At 43.5% G+C, this 16101-nt stretch overlaps 1 protein-coding gene across 2 annotated transcripts in view; it reads left to right on the forward strand.

Moving 5' to 3' along the window:
• Positions 1-12741, forward strand: part of LOC146007156 (uncharacterized) — a 30113-nt gene extending 17372 nt beyond the window's left edge. The window contains exons 4-8 of one of the 2 annotated variants that reach the window (XM_083145529.1): positions 4643-4726; positions 6463-6560; positions 9626-9759; positions 10455-10535; positions 11668-12741. In XM_083145529.1, the coding sequence (XP_083001655.1) occupies positions 4643-4726; positions 6463-6560; positions 9626-9759; positions 10455-10535; positions 11668-11717 (447 nt within the window). In that variant the 3' untranslated portion in view covers positions 11718-12741. The remainder of the gene's footprint in view (positions 1-4642; positions 4727-6462; positions 6561-9625; positions 9760-10454; positions 10536-11667) is intronic. The other variant, XM_083145530.1, reaches the window with a different exon arrangement.
• Positions 12742-16101: the final 3360 nt, after the last annotated feature.

A 16101-nucleotide genomic window follows, 5' to 3' on the forward strand; every position in this document is an offset into this window, starting at 1 on the left:
ACTATTTTGCACACAATGTTTTTTTGTTTTTTTTCCAAGAACATACATTATGCACTTTCATATCTGCTATGAACTTTATGTAGCACACTCTGTATGTAAGATGATTGCAATCACATATCTCTAACAAAGGATTGCAACATCTGCCTATCACACTCTAAAGTTTTATTTTGAACAATACTTCCCACCGAAGGTGTTGGTGGGAAAACAGACGAGATCCGTCCGTGCACTGTGGCGTACGCTCTGCTGTATGCCAGGTATCGGTGGCTAAGAGGGAGATCTGTCCATACACGGTGGCATATGCTCAAGTGAACGCCACTCCCCATTGTCGTGATTGTGACCGTCCGTGTGCAGCTGTTCTGTGGGTGGACTTACGCTCACCGTGAGCGTACGGAAAACGCACGGTGTGATGGACCGTGTGTGCGTTTCACCGTACCAAACAGAATATCCCCCTTAGATCCCAAAAGACGCGCAGCGGGACATCGCGGCTTGTGCTGCGGCTGCCGGCCCCTCGGCTCCCCCCCACTGCCTGTCCCTTCCTACATTTCATACTCACCACACCAAGGGGGCCTGAGACACTGCACTCTTGCCCGGCCCAGAGACCTACTAGAACAAGCAAAAAAAAGATGTCACATATACAAAATATAAATTCTTTCGTTGGGGGAACAAGGCTGGAAAACTTTTGGCTACCATATCAAAACCCCGCCATAAAAAACATATATAACAGCAATACGACACCCCTCCTCTGGCAATTTATTAACTTCAATGCCAGAAATTCTTTCAGAATTTGAGAGCTATTTTAGAACCTTATACTCGACAGACAGATCCCATAAATCAAGCTAACCTACTTGAAGATTTAAATCTCTCAAAGCTATCGCAAGTACAAAGCGATGCGCTAACAGAACCTATTAAGATAGAAGTTCATGGGGTAATTGCTTCTTCCCATTTAGGAAAGTCCCCAGGCCCTGACGGCATATCCAATGAATATTATAAGCTATTGAAACACCAGGTGGCACCTGCTCTGGTGGACTTGTTCAATGACCTATTTCTAAAATGCACCTAACAAATACAACAACGATTCTAATACCCAAGCCACAAAAAGACACTCAACTATTAGAATCATACCGACCTATTAGCCTGATTAACACCGATGTCAAATTCCTGGCTAAGATAATTGCAGACAGGATGCTAAATATTTTACCTAGCCTCCTTACACCTAATCAGTTGGGGTTTATCCATGGCAAGCATTCAGTAGGAGGTATCAGGGCAGCCATTGCAGCAGTAGCAGCATCTTCCCAGACCAAGACACATAAAAATATTTTATTGAGCTTGGACACAGTCAAGGCATTTGATTCGGTCCTTTGGCCCCATCTTTTGAAAACCTTGGAAATGAGAGACTTCAACACAGTCTTAATAAATTTTATAACATTTGGAATGGACATCCAATTCTTCCCCTACATTCCCATTGTTCAAATATAAACTATTCCGTCTCTTTAGGATGGACTGGTTTGAGACTACTCTTAATAAAGAATCAAAGGTCGAGAAGTTTTTCTCCATGTGGGAGAGCTACATAAATACTCTATCCCTGGAGGTGAGACTACAAATTCATAAAAGCATGAAAGATACTTCTTGGTACCTGCGTTCTACAGCAGAAGATCATCCTATAGTCACTGAATAGTCCGGGGGGGGGGGGGGGGGGGTTTCCTCTCTTATGTTTTGCTAATGTTAGTTTCCATATGTCAATTTTATTTTACACCTGAATGGAAATGTACATAAATATAATACATCTTATTACACCAATTATATATCACGACAAAGATAGAACTATGTGTTTCATTTATGCTATAGTATATATTCACACAACCAAGAGAGGCAGAGCAAGGTGATGTTATACTTTATTTTAGAATATTGATGTGCTCAACATTATTACATATTTGTACAATGTGTCACTTTCCTTTTAGCATATACAGTGCATGCACAGAAACCCCCCAAATGGCTTGTGTACAAACAACCACTTAACTCACTTTTGCACTTTTGAGTTGGGTTACTCACAACCTTCTACTCTCCTTTGAAACTGCACTCATTATTGTAACCAATGATTTGCCCACAAGCAAACTTTTGTACATCCTTGATCTCTCTGCAGCTTTCAATATAATTAATTTCCTGTTTGACATCTAACACTCCTTTCGCAGCGCTGTGATCTCATGCTTTCAATGTCCCTAATTCTGTCACATCCTGTACTCTACCTCCAACATCTTTCAGGGTCTATTAAGACTCTTAAGACTTCTTCCGATTTCATTACCAGCTCTGTGAAAACCACACCACAATGGACTTCTCCCCTGATTTCTCTCCTTTTCTCTTTTAACCTGTGTTCAACTTTTACTAGCTACCAGCTAAGGACCGATGTTTTGCATATTCGCATGTGCAGCAGCATTTCTGTGCATGTGTATACGAGTGCGAAATCAACGCAAAATTTGTTTGTCTTGTGCACGCTCCCTGCTTTTCGAGCAGGGGGTGGAGAGGGCCGTCGGGTGCCGGCCTGGGCCATTAGCATACGTGAATTCCCAGCATTTCATGGACGTTCCCATGAAAACGCTGGGTGTACACATGCTAATGTGTATGTGACGCAGTGCAGGGGACAGCTGACAAAATGGATGTCAGCTGCCCGCCCAAATCCCTGGAATTCTACACGCATATGTACGAGTGGTCTGGACCACACTTACATATACATGCACCTTCACCATCATTTGATGGTTGGCTACCATCGAAAAATGGGGGAGGTTCCCACTGGCATCCAAATGCATGTTTATGTAAAACATCCATTCGCATGCCGGGCAAACAAACCTGGCATGCAAAGGGGGGCGAGAATACCATCATTCACAGGGCGGGTTCTGGTTGACTTGCAAAGGTGCAAAATCACATCCGAGCTAGTCAACCAGAATAATCCCCTAAATTTTTTTGTTTTCACAAATCGATGTAGAAAAGGAGTTGCATGGTGCAATTCATCAGTGACTGACACAAAAATCTAGAGCGAGGAATACTTTTGCACTTGAAAAATTATAGGGGACTACAGTACACTATTCTACTCTTGTTGTGAATGGTGTTGCTATGCTTATTCAGGCATTTTAGTGTGCAGTGATTTTTTTTGTGTAATTTCCCTAAGAAATCTTATAGCAATAGACCAGTGGTGGCCAACCCGTGGCTCTTGAGCCTCATGCGGCTCTCCCCCCCTTGTAAAGTGTGGCTCCTGCTGCCTGCCGCCCACCGTCCGTCCCAGTACCCCTTGCTGCCGTTCCCTGAATCCCTTCTCCTTCTGAGGGGAGGACAGTGCGCATCGCGCATCTCTCCTACCCCTTACTGTGCATCCTTGTGACTGGGCCGTCCGCTAATTAGAGCTCGCAGGCCAGCAGCCAATCAGGAGCCGGCCAGCGAGCTTTGATTGGTGGACGGCCCAGTCACCGGGAAGTGAGGAGGAAGGAGATGCGCAGTATCCTGTGCTGTGCTGTGCTCTCCTCCCCTCAGTGACATGACAGGACTGCAGGGAGACGCCAGACTGTCCTCTCCCCGCCCGGCAGCAAGGCAGCAACAATGGTGAGTGCTGCTGCTGGGAAATTTGCACTGTGGGGGCATAGCAGTTTGTGGCACTGTGGGGGCATAGCAGTTTGTGGCACTGTGGGGGCATAGCAGTTTGTGGCACTGTGGGGGCATACCAGCTTTTTAGCCCTGTGGGGGCATACCAGCTTTCTGGCACCGTAGGGGCATACCTGGCACCGTGTGGGGGGCATATGTATATATGGCACTGCACTATTGGAGGCATATTTGTATCACACCCACCCAAGGGGTCAAAATAGACTACGCCCCTTTTTTTGGCGCTTTCACCTTCGGCGCGCGCATGATGTCGGCTCTTTAGCTTGACTACCGATATTTTTCGGCTCTTTACCTCTGACCGGTTGGCCACCCCTGCAATAGACCATAAAAAAATGGACTGATGCTGAGATGAACATATACCTGTTGGCAGAGCATATCTTGCCTGGTTTGTTGTGTTCTCCCCAGCCTGGTGTGACATTTGACTTGCTGCTTGTACCTTGGTAGCTCTTTGCTCATGTTGGCGCTGTTGAGGTCATCTATCAGTATTAGCAGCAAGTCCGAGTGTTTAAGTTCCATGTCTGTTATCCTGGTGGCCAGTTGATTTTGGGCTTCATTTGCACTTGCTTTGGGGGGTATATATCCCCTCCAGAACTATAAAGGCAAATTCCGGGGGGAGTAAAACTGGTTGCAGTCAGAGGCGGATTAAGCTCGGGGCGACAGGGACCCCACATTTTTGTTGTCCAGGGCCCCCACAGACCTTAATCCGCCCCTGGTTGCAGTTAATGTTGAACGTCTCCAGTTGTGGGCTGCTTAATTTACTTAAAATCTTGATGTCAGTGCACCACCTTTAATTAATCAGGTGGATAGTAATGAATAAGTAATAACAAAAAAACTTAGAACACAAATGGAAGCTAAAGCAAACAATAATAATTTAAAATGACACATTTTGAACCCCTGTATTATCCAGCCATGGACGTATGTTATGTTCTACTCTCTATATGATATAAAACCATGGGTACATAATATTTAGCAACAATGTTTTTTTGCATACTTATAGGTCCAGTCAGTGAGAAGTATGACCAGCACAGATACAGATTTCACCTTTGAGATTGTCATGAAAAATGGAAAAAGAAAACTGTTGGTAAGATCATAGGATAATTATTAAAAAATAAATAAAAAAACAATGGATAAAATGATTCAACTGTGATCTGGCTGGAAGGTCCGGTGCCATCATGAAATGCAGGACAGCTATAATCTGTTAATTCAGTCAGATTATTTGGATCATCACATGTTCTGATGTATGGCCAAGGGTGCAATAAATATGAATATGAATGGCGCCTGGTGGATCACGCATGGATGGTGAAGGTCTACACAATATGAGGCATGGTAAATGTCTCATAATATTTAGGCTATTTCATTATGTTATTTTCGCAGACATGTTCAATCTTTTAAGATACAACACAATAACCTCTTTTACTAGATTAATATATTAGTTTAAGCGCATTAGTTCTCTGTATATTATAGTGCTAAATGATTCAGTGCTGAAGTTACAGCAGAGAACAACTAGTTTAGTCAACTGTATTCATATGACAGGAGGTATCTATGGGGCCGGGTTAAGCCTTGTGGGGCATTAGGAAAACAAAGTTGTGGGAGGGGCCCCTACCTCCAATATATGATAGGCACAGTGCCCAACCGGTGCATTAGTTGGTCTGATGGGAAAAGTTGGTTAAGTGTGTGGGGTGGTGTTTTAGTTGGACAGATAAATTGCTTAGTTGGATGGTAGGAAAGAAGTCGGTCTGATGTATGGCCCACCTTAGGCCCTTGTACCTTCCCCCTGGGAACCCAGAACCAACAAAAGATTTATGCAACAGAGACTAAGGGAAAAATACAATGAAACACTTTCATTCCTAAAAGTTTTCCCAGACAGTACTTCTAAAATGGCAGCTAGCCCTGTCAGGCTCCTGGGGGACTGGGGAGAAGCTATGAAACAAAAAGCGCTCAACCAGAGCTCTCCAAATATTTGAAAATAATAGAAAAACAGGGCCCGATTTTAAATAACCCATCTGTGAGTGTCACTACAAAATCCTTCTCTTGTGTAAATATGTGTGGCCAAATTTGCTAGGACAGACACTTCCATTTTTAGCATGTCATGTTTTAATAGAGGGGTTGTTTCAGCAGGTACATTGCATCAGGGCCACTTCTACCCAAACTATCAATGAGTTAACCCCTGGCCCACTGCATGAGGGATCTGCCCCTTACCTCAGAGAGGCAGGGATGACCATGTTTTCCGGACTGAATATATCTCTGAAAGTAGCCTGTTCCTGTGATTTGCTCTGCCGGCAGAGCTGCGCATGCCCAGTAACCAGTGACCGCACAGTGGCCACTTCCAGGGTGGGTTCTGGGGCAACCCTCTGTCTGGCCAGCAATGCGATCTGTAGCCCATAGGCTAGATGTGGTAGCTGCAAAGGGCTAATTCAGCATGGATAGCTAATTACAGAATTTGCAATTCAAAATATTATTAAAACCAAGTGCATGTGTACCGAACTCATCGCTCATGAGTGAGGGCAAATAGCGGCTAAAATTGCATATGGATCATAAATGCAATGTGGCCGGAGCTCGACTGACAGGAAGTCAGCGTTTAGGGGTGAAACCCTGACGTTGTCTGGATGTGTATGCAAAACACACAGCTTCTGTTCCTCGATCACAATCTGGTACGGTGGCGCAAGCGAGAATGACAAACAAAAACTGCAGAGGCTAGTGAAGACTGAGGTTCATGGTTTTGTCTATTAGAGAAAAAAATGTATTTTGCAAACAAGTCTTAACTAGGCCCTTGGTTTGATAGGTGTTTAAGCAACACATTTTTTGTGTTATTTGCAGAGTGCAGAATCAGAAGATCAGCGTGAAGTGTGGATAAAACTCTTGTGGAAATCCATGCAGCTTCCAGGACCTGGGCGACATAGCTCCTCCTGCACGTGGTATGTGAGTGGTTATGATGTCTATACAGGCAGACTCTAGAATTGTATTTAAAAATCATAACTCCCAATTTTTACGATTTTTTTGTGACTGTCCCACATCCCACCCACCGGCAGCAGTGTCCCGCATTGAAGGGGGGGCAGTTGGAACTCCCCCTGACACTTGCTACTCTGCTTTGTAGAGCAGAGGTGAATAGACCCTGGCTTCATAACCATAAGCAGATAGATGGAGAATCACTAGGGGGTATGGATTGATCTGTCCATGGATGGAAATCGGATACCAATTTTACAAGATCTATCGCTGCCAGCTTAGTGTGGGTGCAAGTCCAGATACTTATAGCAATGGTGGTGGATAGACATGGTAAACAATGATTGGGACAGGCTTCCACATGCAGACACCTGGATATTCAGCATATACAGGGGGATTCTCACTACAAAGTAAGAAGCTTATTGTTACCATACAGAAAGGTGGCCACAGGTGTGTCTGACTCATGGCTACATATACAGCAATGTTTATGGGGTTCATTTATCAAAGTATATTTGCAGCTATATCCCCCAAAACACTCATTTTCGGGGGTTATCTGCAAATATGAAATGCCCCCAACATGTACAAAGGAGGGACCGTAGCAGATACCGATATCCAGTGCAATCCCTCCATTTCCACCGGCAGCCGAGTCCACAGTCAGTTTCTATGGGATGCAATACGAAGGTTTTTAGGGATAAGGGGAGGGGGATAAATCCGCACAAGCTGGTGCTACAGCACCCAAGTTGCCCCAAACGAGATATTTGTCAATTATAAATCTCAGAGGGGGTGCAGCCAAAGACAATAATTTTAACAACAGAACAAAAGGACAGAGAAGAATGTCTTTTTTGTTGGCGCACGAAAAGAGGTTTTAGAGAAAATGTATGAATTAAAAAGTTTTTCTTTATTTGATTAAACTTAAAATAAAACTGGCCAATATGTGAAATATTCTATGTACATATATATGTATGAAGAACCCTTTCTTAAATTTATGGGTCTTAAATAGTAAATTACACTTTAATTGTGATCTGTGTCCTTTATTTTATATTAAATTATGTTAGGTCCTTATATACTAGGGAGTTTTACTTATTCTGTAAGGTCGTGGGTACGTTAGTCCTTAACTGTATTTATTGAATCATTCATAGTCTATTGTTGACAGTGTTACTCCCTTGTGAGTAACACTGTCAACAATAGACTATGAATGATTCAATAAATACAGTTAAGGACTAACGTACCCACGACCTTACAGAATAAGTAAAACTCCCTAGTATATAAGGACCTAACATAATTTAATATAAAATAAAGGACACAGATCACAATTAAAGTGTAATTTACTATTTAAGACCCATAAATTTAAGAAAGGGTTCTTCATACATATATATGTACATAGAATATTTCACATATTGGCCAGTTTTATTTTAAGTTTAATCAAATAAAGAAAAACTTTTTAATTCATACATTTTCTCTAAAACCTCTTTTCGTGCGCCAACAAAAAAGACATTCTTCTCTGTCCTTTTGTTCTATGGGATGCAATGCTGGACAATTTACCAATATCTGGAATGCAAGGCTTTATGGATATTGGTTGGCCCCCAGAGCTACTGCCATCTGACGGTAGCCCATTGTAGCCTATGGACTACTCTCCGCACTGTCGTCTGGGCAGAACATCCACCAGAAACCTACCCGGAATGAAATTTATTGTATGTAAAAGGAGTTTAAGGGAAGTCAGATGGGATAAATTGCAGGTGCTAAAATGCACCCGCAATGTGCCGCTGATGGCTACATATACCATTTATCTTACGTGCAGCAAGTCCAACTTCTGACTCCAACCCATTGCACACGGGACTGCGCATCGGGTTGGAGTGAATGTCAAACACATGTTATTTGGCACTATTTCACTCTAGTCTATGGGGGCCTTTTGCACTTTTCTGTTGAAATTTTTTTTTTGTACTGTCTCTGCTTATGTATTCAGTTCAACCACTTCAGAATGAAGTATTTTTGTGACAGACAGATATATTGGCACCTGTGCTGGCTCCAGAGGTGGGACTGCAGCGGATTCTAAACTAAAAATAGGGGAGCCACACCAACTGACAATGTGTCCTAGCTGGCAAAGTTTGGGGTAGCAGTTGGTGTGGCTCCCCTGTTAGAATGATGGACTGCACTGCAGCCCAAACTAACTCTAACTCTCTCTCTCTCTCTCTCTCTCTCTCTCTCTCTCTCTCTCTCTCTCTCTCTCTCTCTCTCTCTCTATATATATATATATATATATATATATATATATATATACATGATATTGCCAACTTGACAGTATCTTAAAATCAGATTATATCTTATCTGTTCAGTTTTAAGGAATAAATGTGACCCCACTTCTGCTTAGCGGTCGGTCATCCATGAATACACTGATCCACAACACAGAGATTATCAATGCTCCCTACTGATGAGGCTGGTTAGTAACAGCTCACCAGCGCTTTTGCTAGTTGGGTGGAGGATGTTCCGGTAAAAAGTTCCTATAAAACTTCTATTGCAAAAAATATATATATATACTGATTCTAATTAGCTAGCAACAGCATCCATTAAAGCTATATAGTGGGTCAGTACTTACAGAAACCTTTCCATAAGTCTCTACCCTGAATGAACTATTTTGGTCCACAATGCATATAAACCAATAAACTTTAAATGCTGTTAAATACATTGGTTTTTTTCTTCTATCAATCCATAAATAGAATAAGAATAGAATAATAGAATAAGATAATCCTGTGAACAATAAAACATATTTTATTGATTAACTCTAACTAATTTGTTTGCAACTTCCAGTGTACGTCTTAGTACATCTGGCTTTGGGCCAGATATACTAAGCCTTAAAAGTGATAAAATGGAGAGTGATAAAGTACCAGCCAATCAGCTCCTAACTGTCATGTTTCAGGCTGTAACTGAAAAAATGCAGTTTTGAGCTGGTTCGTTGGTAGGTTATCACTCTCCATTTTATCGCTTTTTAAATCTAATTTCTCATATTGGACCTGTCAGTGAGCTACTTTCATTCTTATTTAAGGTACGATGTCCCAGAGATGGTACAAAGGGGTCATTCGGTGTCTGGGGACAGTGACCAGGGCGTGTTAAGCCCAGATTCCACCCTAAATGACAATGTCTTTGAGCTGCCTCAAGAACCAGAGCAACCAGCAGGGGGTAACTATAACACACAAGTCTCCCAAGTACAGTATAAACAACATACATCCTTTATTGAAAATGGGACTCTGGGTTTGCTAAAGGCAGAGCCTTGTCGGAAAGGGGGCTGAGTTGTGTGGCACACCCCCATTTACATGACTGCGTGGATGTTCCCTATGACTTTTTAGGATGCTGGGCTACCCCCAGGCTTTCCTCCAGTATTGTTAACATATAGCATACTCATTGCAGAATGATAACGGGGACAGTGTAAGGTCAAACCTGGGATGCTAATATTAATAATATGCTTTAAAGCATTTTAATAGTGTCTGCTTTACAGCTTCTTTTGAAATTATAAAGCCAACACAGTTAACATTATTATCATGTGAGCATCTCCGATCTTTTGATTGTTAAATTCTTCTACCCAAAACTACCTACAGTGTACTTATACAGGTACAATAGTGATCATCCAGCACCTGATGGTCCGGCTCCTTTGTTAATGATAATAGTTTTATGATTTTAATTTTGTACATATTTCTATTATCTAAGTCCATATTATATTTTGTAAGGGCCTATGCTAGATAACTCAGCTTTCAGCGTAAGGTCTGACTTTACTCTTACTTTTAAGTTTTGTACTACATGAAGATGAAAAAGTTATTTATATAAATGTACTTATTGTTTCACGTAATGTTAACATTTTCTTTTACATCTCCATAAAGGCAATCAAAGTCACACCTGTTATAACTCAGAATTATATGATGTACCCAGGCCTCAAAAAGACCCATCTGTTTCTCCATGTGGTAATAAATCAATTATTCCTACATCCTAATAATGCATATCCCACTGTGCTTTCTCCGCCCTCTCACATGCCCTTTCTCTCCCTGCCCGTCACCTACTGCTGTACTCCTATTCCATTCACCTACTGCTGGTACCATCTCCCTGGCATCGCCCCCTGCTGTCACCCTCTCCCCCGCAATTACCCAATGCATCTTTCTGCTGTAAACCACTGCCTCTCCTTGGCGACACCCTTCCTTTCACTATCAGGCCCGCCCTCAGGAATCTGACTTACCGTAACCCAGCTCCGGCTCCCCCATCTCCTCTTCCACTGAGCTGCAACCCGGAGGTCCCGGAACGCAGGCTTCTTCAACTCAGGATGCAGGCGGCTAATTAAAATGCAGTACAGGCTGGTTAGCTAATCAGAGCTCGTGTACGCAAGCTCTGATTGGCTCAAAAGCCGGTGCAGCATTTTAATTGTCCACCAGCGTCCTGGGTTGAATAAGTTTGCGCTGCCGGACCTGCTTTGTTCAGGTGGGGGGTTGCAGTGGGCAAATTTAGCTGCCCAGGCCTTTCTAAAGGCCATGGCTTGGGTTAGCTGTACCCACAGCACCCGCCTATTGGCGGCCCTGATCACTATTGCCTCTCCCTGGCACCACTCACTGCCTGTCACCAATTGCCTGTCATCCACTTCATCTCCCTGGCATCACCCACTGCCTGTCATCCACTGCTATTCCCTGTAAACCACTGCCTTTCTCCGTCATTCTTTCCCTGTCAGCCTTTCCGTCACCTTCTCACTGTCACCTACCGTCTTTCTCCGGTTCCCTGTCACTCACTGCCTACTCTGCATCACTCTTTATCTCTCCTGTCACCCTCTCCCCATCATAGAAATATGGCATTCCCTTTGAGGCCACTCCTCTTTCTAAGACCACACCCACTTTTCCAGAGGATGTGCACAGATAGCAACCTTCCCCCCCCTTCTCTATCATGATGTCCCCCTGCCATTTTATTCATTTTATCATATATTACCAAAAAGTACAAATTAAAATGAATCAGCTTCCCCAGACATACTACTTCCATTATTGATTGGAACTTGAAGGGTAATATTATCTTGTTACCAATGACTAATATGTTCTTTCTCTGTAACTTGTATTGTAGACCCTACCCAGGATCAGCTATGCATCTCAATGGATCAGCTAGCTTTGTGATTCTCCTACACCAAGAGCCTCGGAAAATGCCTCCTCTGGTCTGTAATTCAGATCAATAGAACTGCTTCCAAGTGCATCATTTGCACATGTTAATAGTTGTGCTGCAAAAAAGTCATATTACTGTAGTTTCATTTCTCTATAACATTTATATCAATGAATACAGTTGGGGTGCTTATTTAAAGTATTCGTTTTGTGACAATGGGGAAGATCATGTAGCTGCACTTTTCACTTGTGTTTCATTTGTCTGTGATTCCCGCTGCAGAAAACAGAAAAACCTGAAAACATTTTTCATTAGCTTTTTCCTGCTCTCCTCACAAGCTCGCTGCCTACAGTAGGTGTCATCCTTAACTCTGAACTGTCTTCTGTTCCCCACTTTTAATGTCTTGGAGTCATGTTACATAATCTAAATAAACATATGCAGAATATGACCATATATTACACAACACACTGCAAAAACTCTTATCCATACACTTATTATCTCCTGCATTAATTATTGATACTGGTCTTACCAAAAACAGACTCTCACCACTCTTTTCCAATCTGAATGCAGCTGCAAGGCTAATTTTCCTCACTAAGGAGGTTATTTTGATTGGTGCGGTCCGTTCCAAATTCTTTCGGAGCTGACCGAACGCCACGCTGTGCGGACATGGTAAGAACAAACGCCCACAGGTCCTCCGCAATCTGACGGACTCACTCTCTACGAAGAGGGTGTGTCTTCGGACTACATCCAAACTGTGCGTGTGCGGTGGGCACACAAAGATTCTGCACGGTCTTACAGCGTCAGAACGGACGGGAAGCTGCCCGTACGCACCGATGCGGCATATTTCCGCAAAATAGGCTTCTTGTGAAGCCACCTGATGTGTTCCTAATGATTCTGCTGTGGCTATGTATGAAATGCCAAAAATTTTATACATGTTTGTTTTGTGTTCTAATTATTTGTATGTTACCTTTCTTTTTTGGCATGTGCCAAATAACATGCTAGACAATTCATATGTTTTCCACAAATTTAATAAATGTTATTTTTACCCCCAAATGTGTGCTGTTATTGCTGAATGTAAAAGTGACATGTGAAATTATATTAGTGGTACCAGTTTCTGACCATTGCTTGCAGTGTAAATGTGGGTAAAATAGCAAACATGCAGTGGTGTTTTCAGCTTATATTTGTGTTTTGAGTAATGGTCCATTTAGGCAGCAATGCTTCCAATTGAAGCAATGAAAAGAGTGTAATTAATGACTAATGAGTAGAGGAGTGGATTGTATTGTGTTCAGCTGAGAGTGCTTCAGGTGCTGGCGTACTAATTGGGCGAACCGAATGCCTAGCACATGAACAAGTGGTCTCTGCAAAGTGAAACTTGCTTATGAAGACCGCATATTTCATGCATGTTGGTTCGTTTGCAGTCGGTGTGCTGTCCGAATGCACGCCTACCACAGTTAGTGCACTCCCTCGTGTACGCCCATATTTACGCCCAGTTTTTCCCACTTTGAAACCACGCCCTTGTGTAGGTCCGAATGACGCCCATATTACGCCCATATTTCCCGAGTCAATTCGGTGCACATTTCTGGACGGTATTAGTGAGAACGAGTACGGAGACCATGCGCGGCACATGCGCATTGCGTTGCCTATGCATGCGCAGACGGCTAAAAAGCACACTCCGAAGGAATTCGGAATGGACCGCACCAACCAGAATAAGGCCCTAAGTGTTTACCGTGTGCTGATCTGCTCTGTCAATCTCTCCATTGGTTACCATTCTACTGTATTCAATATAAAATACTTTTACTTACATCCAAGGCTATTAACCAACATACAGATGGAGCACCCTACATTCAGTGGTGGGGCTCGCCAGACTGCCCCCCTCTGGCGAACCGGTGCTCCATCTGACTGGGACGTGCAAGCTTCCCACATGCACACACGTCCCAGTTTCCTGTCGGCGGGGGGTGCGAACCCTGCCCATCTCCGCTTCAGGGAGTTGGGCTGGGTTAGGGGGAGCATGGAGGGGGAATTGGGCGACAGGGACTGGCGGCGAAGTGGTGGGGACCGGCGGGGAGCTCCGTAGTAAGGGGACGCACGCGAGAATGACAGGCGCTACATCTGTACATCTCTGTGCTTATCCTAAACTCTCTTCCAACCTGATCTACCTGCTCTGCACAAGATATGGTGACTCTTTTCCATGCTCATTCCTCGCACCCACTCACGATTACAGGACTTTTTCAGGTTGCGCCCACTCTGTGTAATGCCAATTCCCACACTCAATAAGAATTTCTTCTAGACTATACAGTCCACATATAACCACATATTTTATCTTTCTTCAATTTCACATCCTAATACCCCCTGGGTAGGAACCTTTGCAATCTGTCTGGACCATTATGCAATAGATTGCACCTGTTCCTTGTGTGTCAGCACCTATTTTCCTTTAGATCGTAAGCTTATGACTAGGGCGTTCCTATCTCTATATCTGTCCGTTATTACTCCATTCTGTTCTGTCACTGTTGTTTACAATTGTAAAGCGCAGCTGAATTTGCTGCGCTACATAAGAAACTGTTAATAATTATAATAATAATAATAAATAATAATTTTGCAGTTGGTTAGTTCTGAACACCAGCATTCCTAGCATACCTTGGTTCTTGAGTAACACTTATGAAAATATCCTATATCTGGACCACCTCAGTAGTTCTACTACCAGGGCCGGCGCTACCCACTCAGCAGCTCCTGCAAAGCAGGGAGGCGCCATGCTGAAAAGGCGCCGTCTCCCTCCCTGCTCTGCTAAAGCTTCCTCAGCCCTCACTGTCACTGCCTCCTGCAGTAGAAGCATGCGATACAATGTGCGCTCCCGCGGGGATCGCATAGCACAGTACAAAAAGTATGTGCTGCACATACTTTTTGTACTGCTTTTGGAACGCATCACACACACATTACATGCATGCCGTGCGATGCGATCTAGCCCACAACATATGCGATTCTCGCAGCATGTATGGGCATCTTTAGTGCCTGCAACATTTTGAGACACAGCACTGAGATGGTGTATGCATACATGTACATGCACCCGAGATCCTCCATAGGATCACATGTTGCATACACTCCCACAATCGGGCTGCAGCTTGTTGCAATGGCAATGTGAAAGGGCGCAAAAATTATGGTTTGCAGGAGGGCGCCGGACACCCTAGCACCGGCCCTGTCTACCACACACCTCCTGCTCCTCCATCAACTCCTGAATTTGTTCAGGGAACTACAGTTCCTAGTCCCGCGGCAGAATGGTCTTAAAAGACAACAACTTAAATATTTCACATCAATTTCTAATGTGTATTTTAATACATTTACTGAGGTTCCTGTCTGCCATATCCTGCAATCCTCAAACAGTAAGTAATGGTTATGTTGTATGTCAGTGTTGTTTTGTGGGCTGTGGGTGCGTTCCTCATAGTGATAATTTCAGTATGACCGATCGAATTGTGTGCAGCCCAGTTCCGAAGCAGGGCATGGGGTGGGTGGTCAAAAAATGGTCCTGGATCTGTTAATATCTAGAGTTTTCTTTAATGGAGTTGTCGCATTGTAAGGGGAACAGGTCCCATTTCATTGGGTTAGATGAGACAACAAATAAGTCCAAGGTTTCTGGTGCAACTTCCCTCAGCCAGTTTTATTAAACAGAAAAGTAAAAAAAAAAAACCACCTTGGCAGTTCGGCGCTATCTAAACGTAAGTGCTCCTGGTTAGCGCTACAATAAATAGAGATAATGATTAGACAAGCAGCCTTAAGACACCCTCATGCAGAAAACAATAGTTAGCATGCTCTGAGGATACAGCCCCTAAGATGCGAACTAGGCGTAATGGATGGAGCCTTCCCTCACTCTCCAACTGTAACCCCAGGAACCCTTTGTTAAAAAGCTCTCAGCTAAACAACCACAATATACTCGGGTATGGATCAGTTGGTCACCAGCAAGTTGTTAGACAGTCATTAGGTCGACACCATTATGTCGACATGCATTTAGGTCGACATGTGTCTATGTTGACATGCAGGAAGGTCGACATGAGTCTAGGTCAACAGGGCCATGAAGTCAACAGGGTCATTACATCGACATGGGTTAGGTCATCATTCAAAAGGTCGACATGGGGTTTTTCGCTTTTTGGGGGGGGGGTTTGAATGGATGCAGTGTGCCCCAAATGTGGGGGTACTCTGGGGAAGTTTGAGAAACATTTGCTATCTGTTTTAACACAAGCTTTTTAAACAATATGCTGGATAACAATATTGTTAAATAGATTTTAGTGCATATCGTCTTGTGTGAAGCCACGCCCCCATTTTACTGCTGGGGATATGGCCAACGCTCTGTGAACTGCTGGGCATGCACCGTGCCTGCTAGGCAGAGCAGCAGCAGGCAGGGGAACTACAAACTGC

Source organism: Crinia signifera, chromosome 6, assembly GCF_055691185.1.
Source record: "Crinia signifera chromosome 6, ASM5569118v1, whole genome shotgun sequence".
NCBI classification, from domain to species: Eukaryota; Metazoa; Chordata; class Amphibia; order Anura; family Myobatrachidae; genus Crinia; species Crinia signifera.